General features: G+C 50.4%; 1 protein-coding gene across 3 annotated transcripts in view; it reads left to right on the top strand.

Annotated features, from left to right (window-relative positions):
* The window catches only part of FGF12 (fibroblast growth factor 12), a 135,752-nt gene that overhangs the window by 49,560 nt on the left and 68,056 nt on the right, over nt 1–18,136 (top strand). Inside the window, exon 1 of one of the 3 annotated variants that reach the window (XM_039369107.1) lies at nt 14,349–14,547. The exons of the other annotated variants lie outside the window; for them this stretch is intronic. Coding sequence (XP_039225041.1) covers nt 14,349–14,547 — 199 coding nt within the window. Of the gene's footprint in view, nt 1–14,348; nt 14,548–18,136 lie in introns of those variants that run through there. 3 annotated transcript variants of the gene reach the window in all.

Raw genomic sequence — 18,136 nt, 5'->3', positions numbered from 1 at the left:
GTGAGAACAATTAACCAGTGGAACTGCCTGCCTCCAGAAGCGGTGAATGCCCCAACATTGGAAGTTTTTAAGAAGAGACTGGACAGCCATTTGTCCGAAATGGTGTAGGGTTTCCTGCCTGAGCAGGGGGTTGGACTAGATGACCTCCAAGGTCCCTTCCAACTTTACTACTATTACTGTGTGGTCTCCCAGGCCCTTGAATTGCTGGGAAAGAGAAGAGCCCCCCCCGCCCCCCCAGAAGCTGATAAGCCCTGAGATAAAAAGCCTAATTAAAATGGTGAGCTCCACTCAGCCTCGTGATGCTGGCTCTCCATCCTGGCTTAGCTGCTCCTCTGAATCGTAAGCAGGGCAGCTGCAGCCACAGCCCGCTCGGCACAAAAGGGGTGGCGGGGGGGGTGTTCAAAGGGGGGGGGTGCATCTCTCTGCAGGCAGCCCCCACCCGGCGGTCTCGTCACTGACTCTGCCACGGGGCTGATGCCGCTTAGATCATGTCTGCCCCAGAGGTCTGCCCCCCCTGCCCCCGGAGGCGTCTGCAGCCAGCCAAGCAGACGTGATGCCAGCCCGGGAGGTGGCAGGACTGGCAGCAGATGGGGAGGGGGGGTAGGCATTCCCCCATGTGCCCCCCCCCCACATCATGCGCTGTTTCTCTGTTGGAGTGAGGTGCTGTTTCTCTTCTTTAAAGGATGCCGGCTTGATAGTGCCTCTTCACACGGATAAAACACACACACACACAGACACGCACTCGCACAAACACACACACAGCAGTTCAGGCAATAGCTTTATTAATCTCTTTGAGGCTCCAGATGCTGAAAGGGAGGCTGAGAGTCGGGGAAGGTCCCCTCCGGAAGGAGACCCAGCACTTGACTTACAAAGACAAATCCAATTACAGGCTGTTAATAAAAACAAAAAGCAACAGTGAACAACTGCCAGAATTAGTGCTTCTCAGGTCCTGGCTGAGAGCTGGATGCTGGCTCTTTGCCAGCCAGAGGGCCCGAGCGAACCAGGAGACAGAGAGCTGGATAGATAGATAGATAGATAGATAGATAGATAGATAGATAGATAGATATGATATTAATAGAAGATGGAGTGATAATAGGGAGAATAGATAAATGGATGGATGGATGGATGGATGGATAGATGATATATAGATATATTAATAGAAGATGGAGAGATAATAGAGGGAGGATAGATAGATAGATAGATAGATAGATAGATAGATAGATAGATAGATAGATAGATAGATAGATATGATATTAATAGAAGATGGAGAGGTAATAGAGGGAGGATAGATAGATAGATAGATAGATAGATAGATAGATAGATAGATAGATAGATAGATAGATAGGATATTAATAGAAGATGGAGAGATAATAGATAGATAGATAGATAGATAGATAGATAGATAGATAGATAGATAGATAGATAGATAGATAGATAGATAGATCAACCAGAATAGAGATGGAAGGGACCCTGGAGGTCATCTAGTCCAACCCCCTGCTCAAGCAAGAGACCCTGTACCATTTCAGACAAGTGACTGTCTTGTCTCTTCTTAAAAACCTCCAGTGATGGGGCACCCACAACCTCTGGAGGCAAGGAGTTTCACTGGTTAATTGTTTTCACGGTCAGGAAGGTTTTCCTTAATTCCAGGTTGCTTCTGTCTTTGATCAGTTTCCATCCGTTGCTTCTCACCCTGCCTTCAGGGGCTTTGGAGAATAATGGGACCCCCTCTTCTTTGAGGCAGACCCTCAGATACTGGAACACTGCTCTCATGCCCCTCCTGTTCCTTCTTTTCTCTAGACGAGCCAAACCCAAATCCTGCAGCCGTTCTTCATATGTTTTAGTCTCCCAGCCTGGGATCATCTTAGTTGCTCATCTTTGCACTTTTTCCAAAGTCTCAACGTCTTTTTTGTGATATGGTGACCAAAATTGAATGTGGATGAATGGATGGATGGAGATGGACAGACACACACACACACACACACACACACACACACACAGATATGGATGGATGATAGGTTAGAATGAGGGAAGTCTAGGAGGGTGGAGACCCCCTGCTAATATTCAGACAAATGGTTTGAGTTTGTGAAAGAATCCAACCTGCCTTTCCAGGTTCCTTCTCTTCTGTGCTGCATCTCTACCATGGTTAGTTGATGGCCTGTCGTTACACAGACTCTCTCTTCCTAAGTGGGGGAGATCTTGCCTGCCTCAGCCCTGCGGTCCTACCTGCAGCCCCCTCCCTCTCCCTGCCCCCCCCCACATGCAATCTCACCTGGGATGTGGGGTCTGGCTTGGCCCCTGCTGTCCCCCCCCCCGTTAACACAGGGTGAGGACCCCATCCTGCTTGTAGGCCCCCCCCATATCTGCCTGACAGGTTGCTGGCTGCCCCTTGGGGCCCCTTCCCAACACCCTTCAAAGGACAGGGTGGGGAGGGGTCCTGGCCACGTTGTGTGACACACAACCCGGGTTACCTTTAACCTCACTTTGTTTTGGGGGGGGGGCGATTCTCTTGCCCAAGGCCAGGGCAGGCTATGTGCAGGGTTAGAAGGGGGAGCAGCTTCTCTGGAGGTATGGAGCCCCCCGTGGCCCCCAAATCCCCCTCCCATCTGCAACCTTGGCTCTTTTATGACCCATAGACTTCAACTCCCAGAATTCTGGGAGTTGAAGTCCACGAGTCATAAAAGAGCCAAGGTTGCCTATCCCTGGGATAGGAGATGGGAATGGCCCCCACCCCAGGGCCCCCCTGTGTGGGCCCTTCCTTCTTCCTTCTGCAGTTGGCTCCCCAAGCTCCTTGCAGACCCCCCCCCCCAAATCTGAAAGCTCTGGGCAAGCTTGTCCTTCACACCCGGCTCGCTTCGTCTGAGATTCTCTCCTTGGAAGATGCCTGCCGGTTGCGGGAGGCCATGCTCTCCCCCCCCCATTGCAGAACAGGGTTTTTTTTTAATTAAAAGTTTTACAAATTTAATACAATATAAACCCCTCCCAACCCTCCCACCCCCCCACTTCCCAGAGCTGATTACAGGGTAGCAAGGAACGGTTGCTAGAATTGGGTATGTCTAGTTTAACGAAGAGAAGGACAAGGGGGGACATGATAGCAGTATTCCAATACCTCAGGGGCTGCCATAAAGAAGAGGAAATTAAGCTATTTTCCAAAGCACCTGAAGGCAGGACAAGAAGCAACGGGTGGAAACTAATCAAGGAGAGAAGCAACCTAGAACTAAGGAGAAACTTCCTGACAGTGAGAACAATTAATCAGTGGAACAGCTTGCCTCCAGAAGCAGTAAATGCTCCAACACTGGAAGTTTTTAAGAAGAGACTGGACAGCCATTTGTCCGAAATGGTGTAGGGTTTCCTGCCCGAGCAGGGGGTTGGACTAGATGACCTCCAAGGTCCCTTCCAACTTTACTACTATTATTAAATAAACAAACGTAATCTAACTAACATTAACCAACTATACTATCAATCAAAACCATAACACACTTTAACTCCTTTTCGAAACAAGTATGAACGAATTAAAAACAAAAGTAATAATATAATTAAAATTGTTAATAATTATCTAAAATCTACACATAGGCAAGGTAATACTTTTCAGTTTCATATTTCTTTTGAATGTAATCCATCCATCTTCTCCAAACCATAATATGTTTTTCCTGTGAATGGTCCTTCAAATAAGCGGAGATTTTCGCCACTGCAGAACAGGGTTGATGGGCCAGCAGAGCAGAGCAAAGCATGGGAGTCCTCGATTTACGACCACAATGCTAAATGAAACACGTGGGTTTTGCGCGCCTGGCTGAGGAATTCTGGGAGTCAAGTCATAAAACGGCCAGGTTTGAAGACCCCTGGTCTAGGGTCTCCTGCTTGGACTAGAAGACCTCCAAGGCTCCTTCCAGCTCTTTTCTGATTGATTGATTGATTGATTGATTGATTGATTTTCAGCCAAGCTGAGCCTCTGCTCATCCTTCCCAGGATGCAAAAAGCAGCAGCAGCAGCAGCAGCGTGTGGCTTTGGCGCCCCCTAGAGGTGTGATGACAGCAGACAGGTCAACTGTCTGCTTTTCCCCCTCTGGCTTGGGGGTCCTGAGAACAGGGGTGAGTGAGGAGGGGTGCGCGTGAGCAAGACCGAGGTACCCCCCTCACAGGCAGGTTGCATTACAAAAGAGGGAGGGTCTTCTCTGCAGGGTCGAGACACAATGGTGCCAAAGCAGGACTGATGGTGCCAAAGGTGCTTTTTCCAAAGTTAATTGGAGTTTTTTTGTTTCTCCTGGAAGACTATTCAGGTGACCCTGAGGGCTCAGGTGAGGCTCCAGGTGGCCCCAAGGACTCTCAGAAAGAGTGTGAACGACCAGAGGACTGCAAAGGAATATCAATCCTTCCATCCTGCACCATCCAGGCAGAACCGAGGAAGCTTCTTGGATGAGAAGCAAAATGTACACACAAAATAGAATAGAATAGAGCTGGAAGGGACCCTGGAGGTCTTCTAGTCCAGCCTGCTGCTTGAGCAGGGGAACCTACACCATCTCGGACTGTCCAGTCTCTTCTTAAAAACCCCCAGTGATGGAGCGGCCACGATTTTTAGTGGCAAGTAGTTAATTGTCAGGAAGTTTCTCCTTAATTCCAGGTTGCTTCTCTTTTTGATCAGTTTCCAGCCATTGTTTCTCGTCCTGCCTTCTGGTGCTTTGGAGAATCATTTGACCCTCTCTCTTTGGTGGCAGCCCCTCAGTACTGGAATAACTGCTATCCTGTCTCCCCTATTTCTTCTTTTCTTTAGACTAGCCAAAGGACTCGGTCCTTTCTTAGCTCCAGCTGGACCAAGGGATGTTTCCTTGGGTTCATCCATCAGCTCTGAATGGGGCTGTTGGTGGTCTGGCTTAATCTCTTCTCTTTGACCCCACCCACCCCCACCCTTTCCTGTTGTTAAGTGAGTTTTGCCCCATTTTGCGACATTTCTTGCCTCACTTGTGAAGTAATAATAATAATAATAATAATAATTATAATATTATAATTTTATTATAATAATATTATTATAATAAAAATAATAATAGTAATAGTAGTAAAGTTGGAAGGGACCTTGGAGGTCATCGAGTCCAGCCCCCTGCTCAGTCAGGTAACCCTATAACATTTCGGACAAATGTTGGTCCAGTCTCTTCTTAAAAACTTCCAGTGTTGGAGCATTCACCACTTCTGGAGGCAGGTAGTTCCACTGGTTAATTGTTCTCACTGTCAGGAAGTTTCTCCTTAGTTCTAGGTTGCTTCTCTCCTTGATGAGTTTCCATCCGTTGCTTCTCGTCCTGCCCTCAGGTGCTTTGGAGAAGAGCTTGACTCCCTCTTCTTTGGGGCAGCCCCTGAGATAACACTGCTATCCTGTCCCCTCTCGTTCTTCTCTTCATTAAACTAGACATCCCCAATTCCAGCAGCCTTTCCTTATATGCTTTAGCCTCCAGTCCCCTAATCATCTTTGTTGCTCTGTACTCCTTCTAGAGTCTCAACATCTTTTTTACATCGTGGTGACCAAAACTGGATGCTGTATTCCAAGTGTGGCCTTACCAAGGCCTTGTAAAGTAGTATTAATACTTCATGTGATCTTGGTTCTCTCCCTCTGTGAATGCAGCCTAGGACTGTGTTGTCCTTTTTGGCAGCTGCAGCACACGGCTGGCTCCTATTTAAGGGATGGTCCACTAGGACTCCGAGATCCCTCTCACAGTTGCTACTATTGAGCAAGGTACCCCCTATCCTGTACCTGTGCATTTGGTGAATCACTGCAGTGGTTAAATTAAATTGTTAAGTGAATCTGGCTTCCCCATTAGCTTTGCTTATCAGAAGGTCATAAAAGGGGATCCCATGCCCCCCAGGATGCAGAAACCATCCTAAATATGAATCAGTGGCCAAGGGGATGCTGCAACAGTTATAAATGTGAAAAACGATCGTAAGTCTTTTTTCAGTGATGTTTTAATTTCAAACTGCCACTAAATGAATGGTTGCTAAGCGGAGGATTGGGTGAATGACAGAAGGAGACTTATGGCAAGTGGAATAATGAATGGAGATACGGTTTCTGTGAAAAATGAGGACAGTATATAGCAAACACTTCTCTTTTTTCTCCAGGTTGTTGCTCCATTTCCTTTGCTTACCTGTCCCACGAATCTTTCTGGTCATTTGGGAAGATGGGAAAAGTGGGAAGGAAAAGAAAAGGGGGCTCTGACCATCCACCGGGGTCTCCACGCCCGTCCCCAGCTGGAGGGGCAGAGAGAAAGTCCCGTGTGGGGCTGATGCAGCAGCATCCCGGATCCCTTTTCAAAAGTCTCCCTGCTGGAGCGGCAGCTGCTCCAATTGGCCACAGGGGGGCAGCGTTGCACCTCAGATGGCAGAGCCTGAGTTGGCACCGGCCCTTTCGCTCTGCTCAGAGGAGGGAGGAGCTGGCACCGCCCGGCTTTGGGAAGCTGCTCTCCAGCCCTGCAGGGCGGATGTGGGGCAGAGCCCAGGAGGCAGGGAGGAGGGGGGAATCCGGTCACAGGCTGGGGGGGGGGAGGCAGTGTCCGGTCCTCCCTCTTCTCTCTCTCTCTCTTTCTATCTCTCTCTTCTTTCTCTCTTTTCTCTCTTCTATCTTCTGTCTCTCTCTTTCTCTTTTCTCTCTCTCTTCTCTCTTCTATCTCTTCTCTCTTTCTTTATTCTCTTTATCACTCTCTTTATCTCTTCTATCTACCTCTTCTCTGTCTCTCTTTTCTCTCTTCTATCTCCTCTCTCTTTTTTCTCTCTTTCTCTCTTCTTCTATCTCCTCTCTCTCTTTCTCTTTTCTCTCTCTCCTCTCTCTCTTCTATCTCTTTCTTTTTTCTCTCTATCTCTCTCTTTATCTCTTCTATCTATCTCTTTGTCTCTCTCTTTTCTCTCTTCTATCTCGTCTCTCTTTTCTCTCTCTCTCTTTCTCTCTCTCTCTCTTTCCCTTCTCTCTCTTCTCTCTCTTTTTCTTTTTCTCTCTATCTCTCTCTTTATCTCTTCTAGCTATCTCTTCTGTCTCTCTCTTTTCTCTCTTCTATCTCCTCTCTCTCTTTCCCTTCTCTCTCTTCTATCTCATCTCTTTCTCTTTTCTCTCTCCTGTCTATCTCGTCTCTCTTTTCTCTCTCTTTCTCTCTCCCCCCTCTCTCTTGTCTCTCTTCTCTCTGTCTCTTTCTCTCTCTTTCCCTTCTCTCTCTTCTCTTTCTTTTCTCTCTCTATCTCTCTCTTTATCTCTTCTATCTATCTCTTTGTCTCTCTCTTTTCTCTCTTCTGTCTCATCTCTCTTTCTCTCTCCGTTCTATCTATCTCGTCTCTCTTTTCTGTCTCTCTCCCCTCTCTCTCTTTCTCTCTCCCCCCCCTTGCCTCTCTTTTCTCTCGGTTTCTTTCTCTCTCTCTCTCTTTCCCTTCTCTCTCTCCCTCTCTCTCTCTCTCCAGCTGCCAACCTCTGTAGCTTGTCCCACGGATTGTGCAAACCCCCGTTGCAGCCCCGGGCTTTTGGCAGGGGAGGCTGTTCCAGAAGAAGAGATTTCCTGCTCCTTCTCTGTTTATTATGGCAGATTCCTGCCCTTCTAGACCAAAACAGGAGAGAAAACCGGCCAATGCATTTTGGCATTTAGATCCCCAACTCTTTTCAGACTGGGCTTTTTAGGCCTCTCCAGGGCCTGTCTAAAAAATCGGGGAGCCCCTTACTGTCCTCCCTCCAAGCAGTGAAAGGGTCTAGGGCAGAGAGGTCGAACCTTGCCAATGTTAAGACTTGTGGACACCCAGAATTCCCCGCCAGCTTTGATCTGGCACCAGGGAGAAAGAGGCTCGTTTTACACCCGGAGTGACACCCGCTTTATCCTGGCTGGCCAAATCAGCCCCACAGGCTGGGTCTCCCCGCGTGTGTGCCGAAGATCAGACGGGCATCTGCTTTGTGCCCAGGTGATGCCCTCCACAGAAGAGCATCAACTGGGGGGGGGGAGAGAAAGGGGAATGCAAGGTTGCTGGTGGGGAGGGAAGTTTCTCCTTAATTCCAGGTGGCTTCTCTCCTTGATCAGTTTCCAACCATCACCTCCAGTGATGGACCACCCACAATTTCCGGATTAGTTTCCATCTGTTACTTTTTGTCCTGCCTCCAGGTCAGTGGTTCTCAACCTTTCTAATGCCGTGACCCCATAATACAGTTCCCCATGTTGTGGTGACCCCCAACCACTTATACATCACCGGGTGCCAGGGGCGTGGCCAAAGAAAAGGGGGAAAAAATGGCGGACAGCCTTGTTTAGCGACCCCCGTGAAATGGGCGTTTGACCCCAAATGGGGTCCCGACCCACAGGCTGAGAACCACTGCTCCAGGTACTTAGCAGAACAGGTTGACCCCCCTCTTCTTTGAGGCAGCCCCTCAAATATTGAAAGGCTGCTATCATGCCTCCCCTAGTCTTTCTTTTCATTAAGCTAGACGTACCCAATTCCTACAACCGCTCTTCCTATGTTTTAGCCTCCAGCCCTGTAACAATTCTCGTTGCTCAGGTTTTCGTTGTAAACCTGGCAACCTTCACACCTTTGAACCAGGCCACAAATTTAAAAAAAAAAAATTACAGGCCAGTTTTGAGACCCAGTGGTGCTTTCTTCTCCAGCACAAGTCTTACCGGAGGAGCTTTATCGAATATTTGATAGGTTAACGTCCTTCAAAGGTGGTGGGAGATGGTTCCAGCCAAGCCTTTGACAAGGCACCCGTGACAATCTAATGAGCATGCTAATGAACTAGGGGTCAGATAGCATGACGGTTAAGTGGAGGTGGATGCCCACCAAGAGTTCTCACCAAAATTGACAAGTGTTTTCAAATGGCTTCCACAAGGACCAGCCAATCCCTCTTTCTCCTAAAGCAGGGGTAGGTAACCTTGGCTGTTTTATGACTCGTGGACTTCAACTCCCAGAATTCCTGAGCCAGCTGTGCTGGCTCAGGAATTCTGGGAGTTGAAGTCCACGAGTCATAAAAGAGCCAAGGTTGCCTACCCCTGTCCTAAGGGATGGATGAAGAGGTTGAGGAAAGGTTTTCTCACCTATGGACAAGACAGATGTGAATGAGAGGCCTTATACCCAAGAATCCCAGGCCTGGAAGGGACCTTGGAGGTCTTCTATTTCACCCCCCTGCTCAAGCAGGAGACCCTGGACCATTTCAGACAAGTGGCTGTCCAGTCTCTTCTTTAAAACTTCCAGTGATGGAGCGCCCGCAACTTCTGGAGGCAAGGAGTTCCACTGGTTAGTTGTTCTCCCTATCCAGAAATTCCTCCTTGGTTCCAGGGTGCTCCTCTCCTGGATGAGCTTCCATCCCTTGCTTCTTGTCCTGCCTTCAGACGCCTTGGAAAATAGCTTGACTCCCTCTCCTTTGGGGCAGCCCCTGAGATACTGGACGTCTGCCATCGTGTCACCCCTGGTCCTTCTTTTCATTAAACTATCGAATTCCAGAGGCAGCCTCCTCTTCTTCTTCCTCCTCCTCCTCCTCCTCCTCCTCCTCCTCCTCCTCCTCCTCCTCCTCCTCCTCCTCCTCCTCCTCCTCTCTTTTCTCCTTCCAGATGAATTTTAATTATCCGCTCCATGGGAGGAGGGTGCCTGGGACAGATGAAATATTAATAAAGCCTAAAGCATCCTCCGTGCTTTTCCTTAAGGAGCAGGGCTGCTGCTGGAGTGTGGCTGGGGGGGGGGCGGTGTTCCCCCTCCACAGGGCTTTTCCAGGAGCTGAAAGAGGGCAGGGGAGGGCGGGAGGGTGCGAGTGGGTGGATGAGAGCCGGGGAGGGGAGGGGTCCTGCGGAGCAGTGGGGGGGGGAACCCGCCTTTGATGCCTGCTCAGTTGCATCAGGTTTGAACTTGGGAGGCAGAGCTGATTGCAGCAACACAGCCGTTATTCAGGGGTCCTGCTGGAGGGTCTCTTGTGCAGAAGCTGCCCACCTGAGGGTCTTTCTCCCCAGCAAAAGGTGCTATTTTAGGACAGATTCGTGAGATTCATGCCCTCTGCAGCGACAGCCCAACCCTGGGGTCTTAAAGCTAAGACCAACAAAAGAGGGGATTTAACAGAATGACAGAGCTGGGAGGGATCTTGGAGGTCATCTAGTCCAACCCTCTGCTCAGGCAAGAAGCCCTATACTGTTTCAGGCAATTTTGGGCTGTTTCTGGCTGAGGACTGCCTGTAAACATTTTACCAGGATGCATGTATTCATCCACTTGCTTTAGTTTTTAAATACGATTTTGATTGAAACTTTAGAACAAGAAGTTAAAACTCTGGGGGTGGATGTGGTTTGGGGGGGAAATGGGTGGACAATACTGAAAGTGGTGTGTATCAATTTGTTTTATTTTTTATCTGAAGTATTTTTAAGATTGTAATGTATTGTAAAATTGAAAATAAAAATTAAAAAAAAAACTCTAGCACAAACTAATAGAAAGTAAGGAAGGGGGAAAAAGCGAGAAATCAAAGATAAAACAAAAAGTCCAAGAAAAGAAAAAAAGTTGGAGAAAAATAGAAAAGAAAGAAAAAAAAATATGTAAAGAAATAATTTCTGATATTTTTCACGGCAATAAGCACGTTATCTTTTAGCCTCTCTCTCTAAAGTTGTAAAAGTTTTTATAATCTGTTCTAATTCTAATCATCAAAGCCGTAAAACACATTCATTTCCCCCCCTTTTTTATGCAAAACATCCACCAGACGGTTTTTATCCAATAAATGCAAATAGTGTTTTTTCTTTGATCCAAGCAATTAATGTACCCATCTCGGCAAGATCTGTCATTTTCCTGAAACATTCCCTCTTCATCTCTATGCTTAAAATGATCTCACAGCAATAACCATATATGGAAATAATGTTGGCTGTTTTTCTTATTCATTAGCCCTAAAAGGACACGTTCCGGCTTCAATTGAATAATAATTTTTAAATCCTCTGCGTCAAATGATGTGTATGAATCCGATTTTTAAAAACATTTTTACATGATCAGCAAGCGGGCTAAAGTGTCCCTCCATAACAACATACATTTAAAATGCCTTTATTCACTCTAGATAATTTCTCTGGCATCATGTACCAATGATACCTTTATTTTTATAAGCAGTCTCTTCAAGACCATAACACAATGTAAATTTCAACGCTTTCAATTACATATCTTCCCATTGATCCATCTGTATGTTATAACCAAAATTCTTAGCCCGGTTCATCCTGTGTCCTTTAAGCCAGGGGTCCTCAACTTTGCCTTGTGGACTTCAACTCCCAGAATTCCTCAGCCAGCTTTGAAGTCCACAAGTCTTAAAGTTGCCAAGGTTGAGGGCCCCTGCTTTAAGCCGTTTTTCCTCTGCTTCAAAGTTCAAGGAAAATTTATACATTTTAGCCATTACAGGTTGTCCTCGACTTACAATTCGTTTAGTGACTGTTCAAAGTTACGATGGCACTGAAAGTAACTTACGACTGTTTTTTTCACACCTACGACCATTGCAGCATCCCCATGGTCACGTGATCAAAATTCTATCAAATATAAATATATTTAATGAAAGAGAAAAAGGGATAGGTATAAGAATAATGAAAAGAGGGACACATAATTAAATAGAATGCCAGCAAATAGCTCGAATCTGGAAGGAGAAAGTTCAGGAAAGCTGAGGCTTGGAATAAACTAAGACTTGCAAAATTTGGGCGCTTAGCAACAGATTCATAGTTATGACGGTCACTGTGGCCCTGGGGGTGTGTGTCTCATGATCTCCTTTTGCGACCTTCTGACATGCAAAGTCCATGGGGAAGCCACACTCGCTTTACAGCTGTGTTGCGAACTTAACAACATTGAATAAAATAGAATTACAGAATAGAATAGAATAGAATAGAATAGAATAGAATAGAATAGAATAGAATAGAATAGCGAAAAGGAATAGAATAGAATAGAATAGAATAGAATAGAATAGAATAGAATAGGAATAGGAATAGGAATAGAGCAGAGCAGAGGTGGAAGGGATCTTGGTGGTCATCTAGTGCAAGCCCCCATTCAACCAGGAGACTCTGTACCATTTCAGACCGGTGATTGTCTAGTTTTTTCTTAAAAATCTCCAGCGATGGAGCACCCACGATTTCTGGAGGCAAGCTGTTCCACTGGTTAATTGTCCTTACTGTCAGGAAGTTTCTCCTTAATTCCAGGTTGCTTCTCTCTTTGATCAGTTTCCAACCACTGTTTCTCATCCTGCCCTCTGGTGCTTTGGAGAATAATTTGACCCCCTCTTCCTTGTGGCAGCCCCTCAGATACTGGAATAACTGCTATCCTGTCTCCCATTTCTTCTTTTCTTTAGACCAGCCAAACCCAAGTCCCGCAGCTGTTCTTTGTATGTTTTAGCCTCCAGGCCTTGGATTATCTTAGTTGCTCTTCTCTGAACTTTTTCCAAACTCTCAACATCTTTTTTGTGGTAGGGTGACCAAAACCTTCTGCTGCTGCACGTTGCTGGCTCATAGTCAAGGCATCATCCACTAGGACTCCAAGGTCCCTCTCACAGTTTCTGTTTTTGAGCCAGGTCTTGCCCAATCTGTACTTGTGTCTTTGGTTTTTCCTGCCTAAATGTAAAACTTTGCTTTTCTCCACACTGAAACTCATTTTGTTGGATAAGACACATTGTTCATCAAGATCTTTTTGGATCCTGAGTTTGTCTTCTGGGGTGTTGGCTATTCCTGTCAATTTAGTGTCATCTGCAAATTTGATGAGTTCCCCTTCTATTCCCTCATCTGAGTCATTGATGAAGAGATTGAAGAGTTTACTGGGCCTAAGATGGAGCCTTGTGGTACCCCACTGCTTACTTCTCTCCATGTGGATGTGATACCATTGAGGACTTGGGTATGGTTTGCCAGCCAGCTACAAATCCATCTGGTGGTGATGTTGTCTATCCCACCTTTTTCTAGCTTACCAAGGAGTAGATTGTGCCTTGCTGAAATCTAAGTATACGACTTCCACAGAATTTTGCTTGTCAATGATTAGCTGAGCATATGTGGCCAGGAAGGTCGTAACAACGGGGTAAATTTTGCTTTGGCAACTGCCTTGTTTAGCAGTGGAAAATTTGTGGTGGTGAGGACTGTCAATAAATGCCATTGTTTTTTTCAGAGTAGTAAAATCAAAGAATTGGGAAGGGTCTCGAGCGGACCCGGGGTGGGACAGAGACGGGAAACAGTGGGGGGGGGGGGAGTGGAAAGCAACGCTCAGCGGAGCCGAAATCCGGGCTGAAATACACGTCATAAATACAATTAAAAGAGCGGGTGAAGCTGAGGCTCAGCCACGCCAGGAGCCTGGCTGAAGGGGCCGATCCGGTCGCGATCCTGAAGAGACCTCGCAGGGAGGACAAACGAGAGGTTGAAGCCTCTTGGCCACCCCCCCCCCCACCCAGCCAGTTGAGCTTAGCCCCGGGGAAGCGGGTAGCGGTCCGGGTGGGCGGGCGGTGCAGCCCGCCAAGGGGGCCCGTCGTGGGGCAGGGAGGGGGGGGACAGCCGGCGCCTCCCCCGCCCCCGCTGCGGGGCCACCGGTCGGAGGGCCCTGCGGGGGGACGCAGGAGGTCCCGGTTGGGGGGGGCCAGGAGTCTTGGGGTGGGGAGGGGGCAGGAGGGTCGCGGGGGAGGGTCAGCAGAGCCCGGCTGGGGGGGGGAGGGCAGGGTCGCCTCCGCGGAGGAAAGCCCCCCCCCCCGCCGGCCGAGCATCCACACCGCGGTCACGTAGGCTTGCGTAGAAGGGGCGAGGGGGGCTGGAGGGGGGGGCGGCCGGGGGTTCGGAGGCGCCGCTGTCCCCCCCCCCTCGTTGCCGCCGCCGCTCTCCCTTCCGCAGCGCAGCATCTCCCCGGGGCGGCGGCGGATGGCGGCGGGGGGCGGGCGCGCGCCAGAGCCCGCCTTCCCCCCCCGCCGCCGCCGCCACCAGCGCGAGGACGGGCGGCGTCGCTTCGCCTCCGGAGCTGCTGCCGGCCGGGCCTGGCGATGCGGGGGTGGCCGCCGCCGCCGCTTCCTCCTCCTCCTCCTCCTGCCGGGCCCCGCGCGTTGCTCAGGCGCCGCTGCCGCGGGAGGCTGGGCGGCCGGTGCGCGAGAGCCGCCGCCCCGTCGGGCTGCTGAAGAGGCGCCGGAGCCCCGGCCGCGCCTCCGCCGTCTCCGCCGCCTCCTTCCTCCCGCGCGGCCGGCCGGCCGAGGACCTCGCACCAGCCGCGGCCGCCGCTGCCCCCGACGGGGCCGGGGCCGGGCTGGGGGCGGCGGGGCGAGGGCGCCCTTCCGGCCGTCCCGGGCCCGTCTCCGGCCGCGCCGAGGGGGCTCGGGGGCGGCTGCGGCGGGGGCGGCGGCGGGGGCGGGCGGTGAGGACGGGCGCCGGCCTGTGAGCGCTGCCCGCCCGCCCGCCCGCCCCGTCGGCCATGGCCGCGGCCATCGCCAGCTCGCTGATCCGGCAGAAGCGGCAGGCGCGCGAGTCGAACAGCGAGCGCCTCTCCACCTCCAAGCGGCGCTCCAGCCCCAGCAAGGACGGCCGCTCCCTCTGCGAGAGGCACGTGCTGGGCGTCCTCGGCAAGGTGCGCTTCTGCAGCGGCCGCAAGAGGCACGTCCGGCGGAGGCCAGGTGGGTCGACGGCCCGGAGGGCGGGGAGGAGGAGGGGGGGGGGTTCCCGCCGGCCGTCAGCGCTCACCCCGTCCCCGGCGCCTCCTCGTCCGCTTGAGACGGCGCCCGCTCGGCCGGCCGGCTTTCCTGCGCGGCCCGGCCCTCCCCAGATAGACTGCGCCTAAGCGGGAAGCTCCATCGCCCGGCTACGGACCTCGCTTAGTCCCCCGCGTGACCCCCCACCCAACTCGGGGCGTCGCGTATTGTGCGACCCCCTCGGTAGAGAGGTTGGGGGGGGCGCGGGGTGCGGTGCCAGCCTTGATCCTGGGCGAGGCTGAAGGCGCGGCGTGTGCGGACCCTGGTCGGGCTCGCTCCGGGCTCCTCTGCCCGAAGGACTCGGTTGGAGCCGGTCCCTTCGCCCCGCTTGGTCTTCCCCGCGGCAGCTGCCCGGGACCCCCTTTGAACGGTGTCGAGAAAGCCTGGATGTAGCCAACCTGCACCCCCACCCGCCCACCCCCTTGGTCTTCGGTCCGCCTCCAGGAAAGGGGCGGCTGCGTCCACACGAAACATTTTCGGCGTGTTAAAGTTTGGTCTGTCGTGCGAACCTGGTCTTGGCCGGGTTACTGGAGGGTTTGGTGTATTCCAGGAATCCGGGGAGTTCCTGAACGAGGCTGTTGCACGTTGGGTGTGCAAACTACCCCTGGATTGCTGAGTCAGGGTTTCCGCATGTCCTGCTCGGAAGTTACAAGAGGGTGGCTTGCTTCTTAACCGGGATAAAGTGTCCCCCCTTTCCCCCCATTTTTCAAACCCGTGTCTTTTGTGCTTGGGGGAGGGAGCTGTCTTTTGGGCTTCGTTGGGGGCTTCTATGGGGTTTGTGTGTGTGTGTGTGTGTGCTGGTGCTGCTTCCAGCTTCAGATCTGGCTGTGCTGGTTCACTGCAGTTTGCCCAGAGGTAAATGCTGCATCAAGTTGCCATTGGATCTGGCCAAGCGACTGGACGGTGCCCCCCCAACTGTGGGAGGAAAGGGATGTCAGCCCCGGTCGAGGGTCCGGCTGAGCCGCTGACCCAGTGAGGGACCCCACCGTTGGGTCAGCAGAGTTAGAGCCCAACCTGGTCTGGATTTTTATAGTTCGGTGTGTTCGGTCAATCCCTAATGAATTGGTGTGGGTAATTTGCTGGTTGTGGTGGGTTTGGGGGCCGGGGGAACAAGGGGTGTCCTGCCAGCTGTGACCTCAGGAGCCAAAGGATAGCCGTTATTTGTCCTTTGCACGATGACGCAATTCGGCTTCCCACGGGATCTTAATGCCTCTGCCTGTAAAATGGGGATGTATTTGAGGGATCCTGGGTGCCCTCTGAGCTTGGTTGTTTTCTTGCAGATATTTCATTACTCAAATCAGGGCTAAAAGGGAGACAGGTTTGCAGAGAGGATGGCTGTGGGATCTTTGGTGCTCTCTGAGCTTGGTTGTTTTCTTGCAGACATTTCATTACCCAACTAGGTAACATCATCAGTGCTAGAAGGGAGAGGAGGAGGAGGAGGAGGAGGAGGAGGAGGAGGAGGAGGAGGAGGAGGAGGAGGAGGAGGAGGAAGTGGCAACTGTGGGGGTCTTGGATGCTCTCTGCTCTTGGTGCTTTTCTTGCAGACATTTCATGACCCAACTAGGTAGCATCATCAGTGCCAGAAGGGAGACAGGTTTGCAGAGAGGAGGAGGAAGGCTGTGGGGTCCTTGGTGGTCTCTGCTCCTGGTGCTTTTCTTGCAGACGTTTCATTACCCAACTCGGTAACATCAGGACTAGTGAAACCTGAGCTATAAATATTCCTTTTTATTGGAAATATCTTTCCTCTTCAGGCTTGGAAGGGGACTTTGGGAGTTTCTCGCACCTGGCTCTTGGCTGGAGAAAATGCTTCCATTATGGGTCTCTTCCCATAATTCCCATAATTCAGTTCCACTTAAGTGGAAATCCCTCCCCTCATGCTGGTCTTTCTCCCTCCGTTAGATAAAAGGCAATGCAAAGATCTGGCCTCTTTGCATTGATCTCAGGTAAGCAGTGTGTGAGTTTGTCTGTATGTGTGTGTGCGCATGTGTGTGCAGGAACTGATTACTCAGCATATCTCAGAGGCTTTTCCTCACCCCAGTTGCTCAGGGTCGGCTCAGAGCAAAACAGCTGGAATTTCTTCTGCTCAGCATCTGCTTGGAAAGAGATGGAGTGTGTTAGCTCAACCACCCGTGTTTCTCTACACAACCCCAAAATGGCTGACTTGGTTCTCACACTTTAGTTGTGCTTTGCTTTGTTCTGCTGAGGTTGGGATCCCTCTCGTGGGCTGGGTCACGGCACAGGACTTGGATCCCCTCGGCGTCCGGAGACTCTTCGCAGAGAAATGGGTCAGCTGCGCGGTTCAAAGATGTCTCACTTAGAGGAAGGAAGGAAGGAAGGAAAGAATAGGATAGGATAGAATAGAATAGAATAGAATAGAATAAATATAGAGTGGAATAGAATAGAATAAATATAGAGTGGAATAGAATAGAATAGAATAGAATAGAATAGAATAGAATAGAATTTAATGGAATGGAATGGAGCTGGAAGGGACCTTGGAGGTCTTCTAGTCCAACCTCTGCTCAAGCAGGAGACCCTATACCATCTCAGACAAGTGACTGTCCAGTCTCTTCTTAAAAACCTCCAGTGTTGAAGCCTCCACAACTTCTGGTGGCAAGCTGTTCCACTGGTTAATTGTCCTCACTGTCAGGAAGTTTCTCCTTAGTTCCAGGTTGCTTCTCTGTTTGGTCAGTTTCCAACTGTTGTTTCTCGTCCTGCCCTCTGGTGCTAGGAGAATAATTTGACCCCCTCTTCCTTGTGGCAGCCCCTCAAATGCTGGAATACTGCTATCCTGTCTCAAGGAAGGAAGGAAGGGAGGAAGAAAGGAAGGAAGGAAGGAAGGGAGGAAGGGAGGAAGGAAGGAAGGAAGGTGTTTCTATGGGGACAGCAAACCCTGTCCTCACTCTTTGCCTAGCTTGGATACCATGTGTGAATGGCTGCATTCATGTTACACTGATAGTCTTTGACTGATGCTGCTAAGTGAAACATTGTGTGTTTTGCCCCATTTTATGATTTTTTTCTTGCCACTGCAGTTAAGTTAGTAAGTGAATCTGGCCTCCCCCTTGACTTTGCTCTTTAAGAGGTTCCAAAAGGGTACTGAAACGCAAAAGAGTAGCAATGCAAAAGGGTTGGCTGCATGAGTTGTGTAAAATAGCTGGGCTGGATTAATCGCGTGTTTCTAATTAGAGAGGGCTTGGTGGAAAGGAGGAGGAGGAGGAGGAGGAGGAGGAGGACAAGGACAACTGTGGGGTCCTTGGTGCTCTCTGAGCTTGGTGCTTTTCTTGCAGACGTTTTATGACCCAAACTAGGTAACAACATCAGTGCCACAACGGTTGGTGATGATGTTCCCTAGTTGGGTCATGAAACGTCTGCAAGTCACCCACCCAGCTCAGAGAGCGACAAGGATCCCTCATTTCAACCTGAGCCACAAATATTCTCTTTTATGAGGGGATGTGGATCGGCTCCCCACCTATCCTGGCACGGGCAGAATTTCAGATCCCCCCAAAAGTGGCTCCTT

The sequence above is a fragment of the Crotalus tigris genome, unplaced genomic scaffold, assembly GCF_016545835.1.
Source record: "Crotalus tigris isolate CLP2741 ecotype Arizona unplaced genomic scaffold, ASM1654583v1 scf7180000020968.1231947, whole genome shotgun sequence".
In the NCBI taxonomy this organism is placed as follows: domain Eukaryota; kingdom Metazoa; phylum Chordata; class Lepidosauria; order Squamata; family Viperidae; genus Crotalus; species Crotalus tigris.
This window is presented reverse-complemented; position numbering and strand designations above follow the sequence as displayed.